This window comes from Balaenoptera borealis, assembly GCF_965194805.1.
Source record: "Balaenoptera borealis genome assembly, chromosome: 16".
Lineage (NCBI taxonomy): Eukaryota > Metazoa > Chordata > Mammalia > Artiodactyla > Balaenopteridae > Balaenoptera > Balaenoptera borealis.
Window position 1 is genome coordinate 74,181,387 of NC_138872.1, and position 13,492 is coordinate 74,194,878.

General features: G+C 38.5%; 1 protein-coding gene across 10 annotated transcripts in view; it reads left to right on the forward strand.

Moving 5' to 3' along the window:
* The window catches only part of RABGEF1 (RAB guanine nucleotide exchange factor 1), a 90,649-nt gene extending 81,393 nt beyond the window's left edge, over positions 1-9,256 (forward strand). For 7 of the 10 annotated variants that reach the window (XM_082358560.1, XM_082358564.1, XM_082358570.1 and 4 more), the window contains 2 exons: positions 2,371-2,627; positions 5,187-9,256. In XM_082358560.1, the coding sequence (XP_082214686.1) occupies positions 2,371-2,627; positions 5,187-5,585 (656 nt within the window). In that variant the 3' untranslated portion in view covers positions 5,586-9,256. The other 3 variants (XM_082358566.1, XM_082358565.1, XM_082358567.1) reach the window with 3 other exon arrangements.
* Positions 9,257-13,492: the final 4,236 nt, after the last annotated feature.

Below are 13,492 nucleotides of genomic sequence, written 5' to 3' on the forward strand. Positions count from 1 at the left end.
TAAGATAGAGTACCCACACTCAACCCTGTCTTTCCTACTAATTAAAAGCCCTGAACAGAAGGTGCAAAGCAGTATCTGAGGACTCTGAAAAGTAAATAATAGCAGGTAGATTGGGAAGGGAAGGTCATTACTAGAGGAACAACTAATACAGTGGTGAGTTTCCTGTTTTGTTTACTTTTCTTTCCATGTCTCCTAGTTTAGACTTCAGCGCAGTGCAAATCATGGAACTGCTCATTGGGGTGGGCGATCCAAAAACAAAAAGAAACTTCTCTCAGACTAAAGGATACTTAGGAAGGGTGGTGTTCACTACAAGATGAAGAGTGTGGGAGAAATCCCTTGGGTTTTCCCCTTTATTCTCCTTCCTTTTCCTTCTGTTCTCTTCCTTTTTACACTACTGGCCCTGCTCCTTGGCAGTGGCAGCTACACATGCATCCAGATAAAAAGTACAGATAGGCCTCGGAGATACTGCGGGTTCGGTTCCCGACCACTGCAATAAAGCAAATATCGCAATAAAGTGAGTCACACGAATTTTTTGGTTTCCCAGTGCATAAAATAAAAGTTAGGTTTACACTATACTGTAGTCTGTTCAGTGTGCGGTAGCATTATGTCTTAAAAAACAATATACATACCTTAATTAAAAAATACTTTATTGCTAAAAATGCCAAAGCAGTTACTATGATAACATCAAAGATCATAGATCATGATAGCAAATATAATAGTAATGAAAAGGTTCGAAATATGCAAGAATTACCAAAATGTGACACAGAGACATGAAATGAGCAAATGCTGTTGGAAAAATGGTGCTGAGAGGCTTGCTTGACGCAGGTTGCCACAAACCTTCAATCTGTAAAAAAACACAGTATCTGTGAAGCGCAGTAACATGACGTATGCCTGTAATTCACATTTCATTCATTTTAAAACTTAAAGAATAAAGATTAATGAGAAAATGGTGAAACGTTTGAAATAGACAATGAAAACCAACAGTAAAAGGCAGAAGGCTAAATAGGGTGAAAATGGTATAAAAAATATGCATTTCCCCAGATCTTTTTGGTAATAAGTTCTATTTAAATAGAAAAAGAAAAAGAAATAGACTGAGACATAGTAACAATAATTACAGCCCAGAATTAAAAGATTAAAGGAACTAAACAATAAAACAAACAAAAATTGCATCATTCATACAGTAGACAGGTAAGTGGGGGAATAGAGATATTAATAAGTTACAATAAGGCCTCTGCACTGTCCTGTGTTCCTGTCCCACACACATTAGTCTTCCATGGCTGGTGGCCCTGTGAGGGTTTCCCCAGGTAGCTGACCTCGGGGATGAGAGCTAAGAGCAGAAAGAACTCTGGGGTGCACCACCATCCCACGTAAATCTGCGACTTATATTCCTGCTAATGGCAAGCAATTGGTGTCAAATTAAACTGCCTCAGCTCTTTTCTTTCATGATGTTCTGGACTGCGACAGACGTGTCTGTCTCAGAGGCACGCGCCTGCCCTCCTCTTGTGTTGTGCTGACGGTGCTGAGTTTGTACTTGATCATTCCTCATGGCCTCCTAGACTTTGTGACAAAGAATGAACTTATAAGAGCCCACCATTTGGACTTAGTGGTAGTTAAGGGCACTGAAATAATTTTTTTCTGAGAGAAATAAAATATTGTTTATGAGGTTAAGTGTATACCCATGCTCATCCTCTCTGCTAACCAGCAGGTTATAAGTGTCATAAAGGTGTTGTAGATATTTGTTGCTAGTGGAGATTTACATGCCGCGAGGACTGGCCTCCATGGACCTCCATGTGATGGATTTCAGCCGCTTGCACTTTGATATCCAGTACAGAGATGCCTTGTATCAATATAATAGCCACATTTCTAAAAAGCATTATGCAAATGAGGCCTTCTAAACTGCGTTTTACAATGTATTAAGAGGAAAAAAAACAGTAAAGAGACTCTGCTTATTTCTCTGTGGAGCTCATAAACACTTTACCATCATGATTAAAAGAATGGGCTTTAGAGTCAGATAGACTTGGCTTCAAATCCCCCCTATGTCCCTTTTCATTGTATGATCTTGGGCAAATCACTGAACCTTTCTGAACCTCAGTTCCCGTAATAATAATAGTGCACATGCATAATCTGGGGATGGAGAGAAATATGCTTGTAGAGCACAGTGAGTAGGGCCTGGCTCATCGTCATGTATTCCCTAAGTGTGAGCTAGTGTCTACTGTTGTTACAGTCTAAGTGTTTCATACACTAAGTTAACTGGTGGAGAAGGGGTTAGCGAGGGTACCTCTGTAACTTAATAGATAAGATATGATTATTCTGATGCCTCTTTGATGTAAGGACTTTCTCACTGGAAGCAGCATCTTTTCTCCTCTACAGATATCATTGAAATGGATTCGAAGCGTGTGCCCCGGGATAAGTTGGCCTGCATCACCAAGTGCAGCAAGCACATCTTCAATGCCATCAAGATCACCAAGAACGAGCCAGCTTCAGCTGATGACTTCTTACCCACTCTCATCTACATTGTTTTGAAGGGCAACCCCCCACGCCTTCAGTCCAATATCCAGTATATCACCCGCTTCTGCAACCCAAGCCGATTGATGACCGGAGAGGATGGCTACTATTTCACCAACCTGGTGAGTATTCGGTTTCTTGGTGTTGCGGAGAAGAACCAAGAAGGTATTTATTTTAAGGATGTGACAGGTCACTCACAGGCCTGTGACACATTAGTGCTCCTGAGTTGAGGGGTCAGCATAGCTGAGGATGCTTGCTTGGTGTCACAGAGCACATGTGACCAGGCCATGCACACATGCCACCTCCGGGGACTTGGCCATTGTGGTTCCCCTACAGGACACATGACGGCCACACTGAGGAGTCTCTGCTGCTGCTGGGCATTTGCTCTCTGGGCTCCTGGGTGTCAGAGCCATTCACTTAGTTGGTTGTTTCAGCCATGAATAAGTCAGATCTTGGACTGATTCCTTTATTAAAAGACTTAATATTTATTTTTTGTTTTATTTTTACAAGTTACATCTTAAAACTGAATACTGAGATATTTTAAGAAAGCATCAGGTTAGAGGATGTGAAATGATTTTCAGCTATTGTTTTTTTACAGTGCTAATTAACTCTAGGCAGAACAGTAGTAAAGTATGCACAGCTAAGTCATAAGGCAGAATACTTCCTTTTACTGACCGCTGGATTACTGCCTGTTTGCTTTAGACTAGATTTATTGTCAAGCCAGTGAATTTGAGCCTCGAGACACCCTGTGTTCTCTGTTTCCTGTGCTGGAAGTTGTACAGGCTGATAGGTAGGCAGGGGAGGCCAGGTTACATAAGGAAGCATTTCTGGTGAATTGTCTAAAAAAGATGGGGACTTGAATCACCTACACTCTGCAGCTTCCCAGCCCCCTGACCTACAGCCTTAACTGTGTTTGCATCTTCTTTCTTCATCCTTTTCTTGCCTGACTCAGAGTCTGGCTTCTGCTCCCACTGCCCCAGTGAAACTGCTGTGGCAAAAGTAAAAAATCTGCCAGTTGCCAAATCCCATGGGAACTCTCAGTTTCACTTCACTTCTTTAACACTCCTTATGACTCCTTCCTTCTGGAACTTCTCATGTGCCTTGGCTTCCACAATTCCACTCCATTTTCCTGGGCTCTTCTTAGGCCTCGTGTCCTCCACTTCCCCTCGAATGTGTTATTCCCTGGGGTTCTGTCCTCTGTGCATCTCTCTCCCTAGACTGTCTCCTCTGGTCGTAATTCTGCTGGTCACCTGTACAGTGAGGACCCGCAGGTCACCTGTTTTGACCTCACACTGAGCTCCACTCCCAGCTGTTTATCGTGCCTCAGATTTAATTTGTTCAAAACTGAAACTGCTTTCCCATCAAATGTTTCTTTCTTTTCCAATATACACTATCTCCATTAGTGGCAGTACCGCACATCTGCTCCCCTAAGCCAGGAATGTTAGAATCGTCTTCGATGCCTCCTCTTTCCAGATAACGGGCTGCAGCGATTCCACACACACAGTGTGAGCCCATGGGGCAGGGTCACACGGGCACATTCTCATCAGATGGGTCTGTTGAAATAGATTTGCTAAATATTCTTTAAGGAGGTGATTCGCTTTTTTATGAATAATAAGGTAAGATCCCATGAATGAGTTTCTCAGAAGAAGTTCTGAGAGCTGCCTATTTTCTCCTGTTTATAGTGCATGTTTTTCTTATGAAAATAGCTTTTTGAAAAAAAGTGTGTAAATGGTATGTGCTCCTTGTAGAAAAATTTAATTAATATAAGAAAGTATAACTACCATGTCTGTGTCACTCAACATTTGCATTTGTTGTACTAATAATTGCTACCATTTATTCATTGCTTACTACAGACCTATGAGCTAAGCATGTTACATGTGTTATGTTGTTTAATTCTCACAATAAATCTGGGTGGTATTTCCCCCATTTTACAGATGCAGAAACCACAGAGAGCTAAGGTAACTTTACTAGGGTCACACAACTCTGGGCTGTCAAAGTGACAGAGGTGGCAATTCACTCAGGCTGTCTGATTTCTAAGCTTATTCTTTTAACCGTTTGTTGTTAAAATATCTCTGAGGACCAGAGATCTGTGTGCCACACCAGTACCTGAGGGCATGCTCAGTGGCTGGCCGTGCACTGGGTGGGCCTTGTGGAGCTGGCACGGCCAGCGAAGGGCCTTACGGGGCATGGCCCCCAGATCCTTGGCCCTGGAGCTCCTGGCCACAGCAGGGATTCCTCTGCCCTGCAGCACGGCAGGGAAGCAGAGAGCCTCTGACCTCAAGGAACCACACAGGAAACTCTGTGATAACCATTGCAGAACAAATACTGAAGGTGCCTCTTCAAGTATTTCACTCTGTACAAGACCCTAGGACCTGCAAACAACTCAAGGAGAGGATGGAGTTTCTGACAGACTCGATGAAGATGACAATTAGATTTAATTTTTTTTTTTTTTAAGGAAGAAATGTATTATTGCAGATGGGAGTATAAAGGAAACAACATGAGTGGCTATGAGTTGGTAATTTTTGAAGCTCAAGTCCATGGAGGCTCATGAGATTATTTTGTCAACTTTTGATTCTGTTTTAAATTCTCCATAATAAAAGGATTTTTAACATTCTATTTGAATATTTGTAGCTTTCCTCATACAACTATAATAAATAACATTCTCTTCTTTATATTTATAGTGTTGTGCCGTGGCTTTCATTGAGAAATTAGATGCTCAATCTTTGAATTTAAGTCAGGAAGATTTTGATCGATACATGTCTGGCCAGACTTCTCCCAGGAAGCAGGAATCTGAGAATTGGTCTCCTGATGCTTGTTTAGGTGTTAAGCAGATGTATAAGAATTTGGATCTCCTGTCTCAATTGAATGAACGGCAGGAAAGGATTATGAATGAAGCCAAGAAGCTTGAGAAAGACCTAATAGATTGGACGGATGGAATCGCAAAAGAGGTTCAAGACATTGTTGAGAAATACCCGCTTGAAATTAGGCCCCCAAATCAGTCTTTAGCATCTATTGACTCTGAAAATGTTGAAAATGATAAACTTCCTCCACCGTTGCAACCTCAGGTTTATGCAGGATGATGAAAATTTACATGGATAGTATTTATTTGAGCCTAAATTATAGCCAGCCCTTACTACAGTCCACTGATTGGGGTCTAGAGTATAACTTAATTGCTTATAAATATCAGAGCATTTTTAAAGGTACAGTTTGTGGGGATTGTTTTGTTCATTTTGTTTTGTTTTTCCTGTCTGGGGAGACTTAGTAAAAAAGTACTATTTATTTGAGTCACTGAATAGATTCATTTAAGACTTGTTTGAAAGTTTTGTCTGTAAATCTGTTTTTTCTCCATGATTTTCCTACGTGCTTTCTCTGTGGCATTCAGTGTGTTTTGGATTTGGTTAAATAATTGCCTTTTAAAGGATAAAACAAATGAATGCTACAAAAATGTATGTTTAAGAAAATACAACGGTACCACTGTTCTACAGTTTGAAATAATTTTATAATTGTAAAGATAGAAGATATATTGCTAAGTAAATATGTAAAATTGTAAATATGTAAAAAAAAAAAAAGGAATGGTGTCTGCTGTGCATGGCATGTCATGTGTTAATTTTTTTTTTTTTTAGTTTAAAATGAAATATATTGAATGTTTGCCTTTAACACCATTTTATTTGGTTTGCCCCACTAAAATGAATCTAGAAATATTTAGACATACTCCCCTAAAATGTTAACTCCATCGTTACAATGCGTTAGCCCTAACTTTGAGGTCCTGTACAGAGAATGTGACACTGTTGAGGTTGAGGACACTTTTTAGGTCATATAAAGTTACTGAAGTAACTTGTCAATTGAAGGTTGAACCGTGCTTTCGGCACCTCTTTCCTCCTTTCATTCAGCAAATATTTACTGAGCTCTTGGTAAGGGAGGTGGCCCTGGGTCTGGGTCAGAAGACAGGACTGAATAGGTCTCTGCAGATGAGAGCTGACGGGGAATCCCTCTGAGCTTTACAGTGCAGGGGGGCCTTTCTGCCTCCATGGTGTAATTTTGATTTTATGGACAACCCAGACACACTTCATATAAGCCTCTTTCAGGATTTCTCAACCTCAGTACTATTTGGAGCCTGAGGACTTTTTTGTTTGAGTGCCGCCCCATGCATTGTGTTTAGCGGTGTCCCTGGCCTCTACACCCACTAGATGCTAGTAGCAACCCCCCCAGTTGTGAAAAAGCGTCTCCAGACATTGCCAAATGTCTCCTGGGGGACAGAATTGCCCCCAGTTAGGAACTACTGATCTACTTTGTAAGCAAAGGAGTTTTCCTCCTGGTGGGTAATATGATGTAACCAAAGAATATTGCACCAAATGCACAGTATAACGTGAACTGATAGCTCATTCAGTGAGGCTCTACAGCCCCTGGCAGCGTGGAACCTTTTCTAATCCTAATGGAACCTTTCATAACCTAAATACACCATTATGATCCTCCTTGCATTCAGTGATTTCTACAGATTGTCAGTGTACCTGTGAAATTGTAATTCCCAGGGCACCATTTTTGAACAAGATCACATCACACAAGCAGTTAAGAAAGCTTCCTTTGCTTTTCCAATATCTTTCTAATGGTGTACCACAAATCTGTAGTGCAGTAATTTTTGGAATAAAACTGGGGGTGGGTATAAAACTTTTTACCCTTTACTTAAATTAACGTATAAAATCCATCACGTTGACACATCTATTGTCCTAAAGCACTGAAGACATGAAGCAGTTAACTGAGTCAGCTGATTGCCAAGCTGACTTGGAATGTAATGAGTTACCATCAAATAAGGGGAGAATCTGCTCATAGAAACCTGGGCCCAGATGGTCGTCATAGAAAGCTTTCCTCTTTTTTCTTTTCTATGTACTTTCTAGGTGCTAATCCAGGTATACACACTTTTAATTCTCCTGGGAATATACCGTTGTTTTAGTCGTTGTACATTATGTTTGTTAAATAAAATGCATATCAGCCTCCCCAAAAAGCTGTCTTCTTTTGACTTCTTGCCTATGTTTAAAGTAAATTGTTGAATTGGTTTTTTTGTATATATCTCATATTGGTTGAGTTCTTCATATTTGGACTCTTATATTTCTCTTAAGTTAGCATCAGTACTATGGCCAGAGTTTCTGTTTTCTCAACAAGAAAGTATTGATATTTTATGTACTATAAATGTGATTAGAATAAACTTTTGGAACAGAAGTCCTTATCAATAAAGTTTCCTGATCCATTCCTCTTCCAAATAGGTTAATTCTTGGTTCTTCATCTTAGGAAAATATACATTATTAATATTCTCATGTTATAAAGGTTTCCCTTTTAAGCCACAGCCATCATTATCATACTTAAAAATGAAACAGACATTAAATTAATTAAAATTAAGAACAAGAGAAGGATGTTTGCTGTCACTACAATTAGCCTTTTTCTGACAGTTTTACCCAAGGCACTCAGTCTTCAGACAGAAATAAAGGGGGTTAATCTAACCAATATACAGTTATTGTAGCATGGTGTTTGAGGACATGGACTCCAACTAAAAAGCTTGGATTTGGTTTTGAATTTAGACTCTGCCACTTACTTATTAGCTCTTTGGCCGTGGGCAAGCCTCTCATGTTTCGCATTCCTCATCTGTGAAATGGGGGTAATAATGGTACCTGCTTCAAAGGGTTGTGAGGATTAAATGACTTAGAACAGTACCTAGCAATGCTAAGTGCTCAAGTGATAGCTGTTACTTGTACATGACTTTTATATGTAGAAGACCTAAGAACTGATACTAAAACTTTATTAAATTTTACTAAAATGGTGAGATAAGAAATACTAAAATAGCCATCAAAAATAACTAAAAAATGACTTTTCTATATTCTCATTACTAGCCAGTTAGCAAATTATAATGGGAATTTTATTCACAATAGAAACAAATATAAATCACCTGTAAGTAACAAGAGCTTTTAGCATTTATATGAAACAAAATTACAAAATTGAGTGAGAAACAAAAAAATAAACATACACAGGGCTTGTGCCCAGAAGTTCCCTGCACTTGGACTTTAATGCTCTATCTTTGCCATTTTGGAATTCTTAATTTTATCTTTGGATTTGTGTTTTCAAGTGAAGCCTGATGGGACAGTGGAGCCTGACGGGGGCTTGGAGTCCAACTCATGCACAGTCCTGTCTCCCCCTCCTCAAACCCCAGGCTAGGTTCTCGGTCTCCCTGCTCCCACCCTGTGGACACTCTAGCCAAGGCCTGGGCACTCAGGAACGGTTGGGGCTGGGTGTGCATGCCTGTGGTGTCTTGGGCCAGGGCATGAAGGTGCATCTGGCTGTTAGCTAGCTGGCCATTTGGGAGGGGGTTGGTGGTGAGGACAAACCTCTCGGCCACCCCGATTCAGCATGCTCCTTGGAGAAAAGCCTGAATCCAGGACTGGGGAAGGAAAGAAACAAATGAGAAAGTCCCAGCAAAACAAAGATACGAGGAAGAAACAAGGGGACTTCCCTGGTGGCACAGTGGATAAGACTCCGCGCTGCCAATACAGGGGGCCCGGGTTCGATCCCTGGTCAGGGAGCTAGATCCCACATGCATGCCGCAACTAAGAGTTCACATGCCACAACTAAGGAGCCCACGTGCTGCAACAAAGAGCCAGCAAGCCACAACTAAGAGCCCTGGAGCTGCAACTAAGGAGCCTACCTGCCTCAACTAAGACCCGGTGCAAATAAATAAATAAATAAATAAAATCTTGAAAAAAAAAAACAAATGGAAATGTTAGAACTGAAAACTACAACAACTGAAATTAAAAAAAAAAAAAAACCTCACTGATGGGCTACATATCAGAGGGGAGATGACAGTGAAATGAATTTGCGAACTGAAGATAGATCAATAGAAATTACCCAATCTGCTAAACACAAAATAGACTGAAATTAAAAAGTGATAGCCTCGGGGGCTTCTGGGACAATAATGAGAAATCTAGCATTCTTGTCATCGGAGTCCCAGAAGGAGAGAAGAAAAAGTCTATGGCTAAAAAAATGTTAAAATAAATAGTGTCTGAAAGTTTACCAAATTTGGCCAAAGGCATAAACCTATAGATTCAAGAAGCTGAGTGAACCACAAACAAGATAACCCAAAGAAATCCATGCAAAGACACATCACAAACTTCTCCAAATTAAAGGCAAAACTTAAAAGTAGTTAGCAAGGACACATTACCTATAATGGAGCAATGACTTGCATGACATTGGATTTCTCATCAGAAACCATGGTGCCTAGAAGAAAATGCTGACAATGATGTGGAGAAAGTGAATCACTCATACAATCGTGATGGAAATCTAATATGGTAAAACTACTCTGGAAAATAGTTAACTTCTTGTAAACCAAACATGTAATTATCATGCAACCCACCAACTGCATTGTTGGACTTTTATCCCAGAGAAGTGAAAACTTACATTCACACGAAGGCATATACACAAATGCTCATCGCGCCTTTATTCATGTTAACTCCAAACTGGAAACAATCCAAATATCCTTCAACAGATGAATGATTAAACAAAGTGTGGTACATTCATACAATGGAACACTATTCAGTAATAAAAAGAATGAACTACCGATAAAACTGCTTGGATGGATCTCAAAGGATATATACTGAGTGGAAAAATAACAATCTCAGAGGGTTACATATTGTATGAGTCCATTTATACACATATAATTTTTAAAATATATAACTTAAAATGACAGTTATAGAGATGGGGAACAGATTAGTGGTTTACAGGGATTCAGAATAGGGTGAGAAGGGAGCTGAATGTCATAAGAGAGCAGCACAATGGATTCTTTGGTGTGGAATGGATCCGTGCCGTGTCTGCGGGGGTGATTACACAAATGTACACATGTGATAAAATTGCCTAGAGCTAAACCACAATGTTAGGCAAAACTGGTGAAATCTGTAAAAAACCAGTGTATTGTTGCAGTGTAAATTTCCTGGTTGTGGTATTGTACCATAGTTATGCAAGACCTTACCATTGGAGGGATCTATTATTTCTTACTCCTACATGTGAATCAATGATGATCTCAAAATAAAAAGTTTAATTTTTAAAATCTAAAATCACGTAGAAAAAAGCTAAATGCCCATCAGGTGATGCATGGACAAACAAAAATGGTATATCCATTCAATGGAATACTATTCGGCCATAAAAAAAGTATGAAATACTGATACATTCTACAGCATTGATAAACTTTGAAAACATTATGGTGAGGGAAAGAAGCCAGACATAAAATACCACATATTGTATGATTCCATTTATATGAAATGTCCAGAATAGGCAAATTCATAGAGACAGAAAAGAGATTAGGTTGTCGGGGGCTGGGTGGAGGGGAGAATGGGAGTGACTGCTAAGAGGTACAAGGTTTCTTTTGGGGGTGATGAAAATGATCTGGAATTAGATAGTGATAAGGGTTTCCCACAACTTTGTGAATATACTCAAAATATTGAATTGTACACTTTAAAAGGATGAATTTTATGGTGAGTTGTGTTTTCTCAAAGCTTTAAAATATCAGAATGGCAGCTGTGGAGCTCATTGTTAGCATATAAAATTTTTTTCTGACAAATCCTCCAGGCTGAATTGTGGCATTTACTTTAAGATTTCTGTCTTGACTTCGGGATACTAAAAGGTGATGTGCTTTAAGGAAAATACACTGAGCATAATTTTAGCAGCTTTCCTTTTGTTTTCTTAAAGTTCCCCTGGTGATTTTGCTAAGATATTTATAGGAATAAATATTTGCTGAAAAAAGAAATATGTTAGCAAAGAATACAAACATAAATAGAAGGTAAATAGGCACTTTGCAGTGAAAGTGGATGCTAAAAGTTGATTTCTTTTGCTTAAATAACAATTAAGTTATGCAGATACAAAAAATATATGTATATATGCCAGCAGTGAACAGGTAGAATCAAGTATAAAATACACTACTATTTATAAATGTTCAAAAAACAATTTATTAAGGTATAAATATAATAATACATGTTCTGGACATCAATGCTGAAAACTGCAAAATGCTGATGAAGAAATCAAAAAAGAGCTAAATAAATGGAGAGACATACTGTGTTCATAGATTGGAATACTCAACATAGTAAAGATAGCAATTCTCCCCAAACTTCTATAGGTTTAATGTAATTCCTATCAAATTCTAGCAAAAATTTTTTATAGATATAGATGAGCTTATTCTAAAATTCAAATGAAATGGCAAATGAACTGGAACAGCTAAAAGAAATTTGAAAAAGAAGAATAAAGTGGGAGAAATCACTCTATCCAATTTTAAGATTTGCTATATATTTATAGTAATCTAGACAGTACAATATTAGTGGATAGACACATAGATCAATGGAAAAGAATAAAGAACACAAAATGGACACATACAAGTATGACCAGTTGATTTTTTTCCAACTGATATTTGACAGAGGTGTAAGAGCAATTAAATGGAAGAAGGATAGACTTTCAACAAATGGTGCTGTAGCAATTGGACATCCATCGGCAAAAAAAAAAGAACTTCCACCTAAATATACGTTATAATTTCTATAATACTTTTAGAAGAAAATCTTTGGAAACTTAGGGCGAGGCCAAGAGAATCATAATCCATAAAAGAAAAAAATTGATAAAACTTAATCAAAATTTAAAACTTTGGCTGTATGAAAGACCCTGTTAATAGAATTAAAGGACTAGCTAGAGACTGAAAGAAAAATATTTGCAAATTACATATTCAACAAATAACTAATATCCATGGTAAATATATAAAGAACACTCTGAACTCAACAGTTTTAAAAAGAATTCAGTTAGAAAATGGGCAAAAGTCTTGAAAAGAAACTTAACCAAAGAAGATATATACAAGGCCATTCAATGGGGAAAGAACATAGCGCTGAAACCATAAAACTCCCAGAAGAAAACATAGGGGTAAGCTTTTTGACATTGGTCTTGGTGATGATTTTTTGAATTTGGCACCAAAAGCAAAGGCAACTAAAGCAAAAATGAACAAGAGGGACTACCTCAAATGAAGAAGCGTGTACACAGCAAAGGAAACCATCAAGAAAATTAAAAGCAACCTATGGAATAGGAGAAAATATTTGTAAATCATATATTTGATAAAGAGTTAATATCCAAAATACATAAAAAGTTCATACAGCTCAATTGCAAAAAAAAAAAAAAAAAAAAAGAAGAAGAACCAAACAATTCAACAACAACAACAAAAATGGGCAGAGAACCTGAATAGACATTTTTCAAAAGTGGACATACAAATGGCCAAAAGATACATAAAGGTACTCAACATCATTAATCATTGGGGAAATGCAAGTCAAAACCACAATGAGCTTTCACCTCATACCTGTTAGAATGACTGTTATTAAAAAGACAAATAAGTGGTGGCAAGTATGTGCAGAAAAGGGAACCCTGTGCACTGCTGGAGGGAATGTAAATTGGTTCAGTCACCATGGAAAATAGTATGGGGTTCCTCAAAGAATTAAAAATACAACTACTTTATGATCCAGCAATTCCACTTCTGGGTATAGATGTGAAGGAAATGAAATTAGCATCTTGAAGAGATACCTGTACTCATGTGTTCATTGCAGCATTATTCACAATAGCCAATACATGTAAACAAGGTAAGTGGCCAACAAAGGATCAATGGATAAAGAAAATGTGGCACATATACACAATGGAATATTATTTGGCCATAAAAAGGAAATCCTGGGACTTCCCTGGCCGTGCAGTGGTTTAGACTCGCGTTCCCAGTGCAAGGGGCCCAGGTTCGATCCCTGGTCAGGGAACTAGATCCTGCGGGCCGCAACTAAGACCGGCACAGCCACATAAATAAATTTTTTTTTTTAAAAAAAAGGAAATCCTGTCATTTGCAACAACATGGACGAAACTTGAGAGTATTATACTAAGTGAAATAAGTCAGACAGAAAGACAGATACTGTATGATCTCACTTATATTTGAATCTAAAACAGCTGA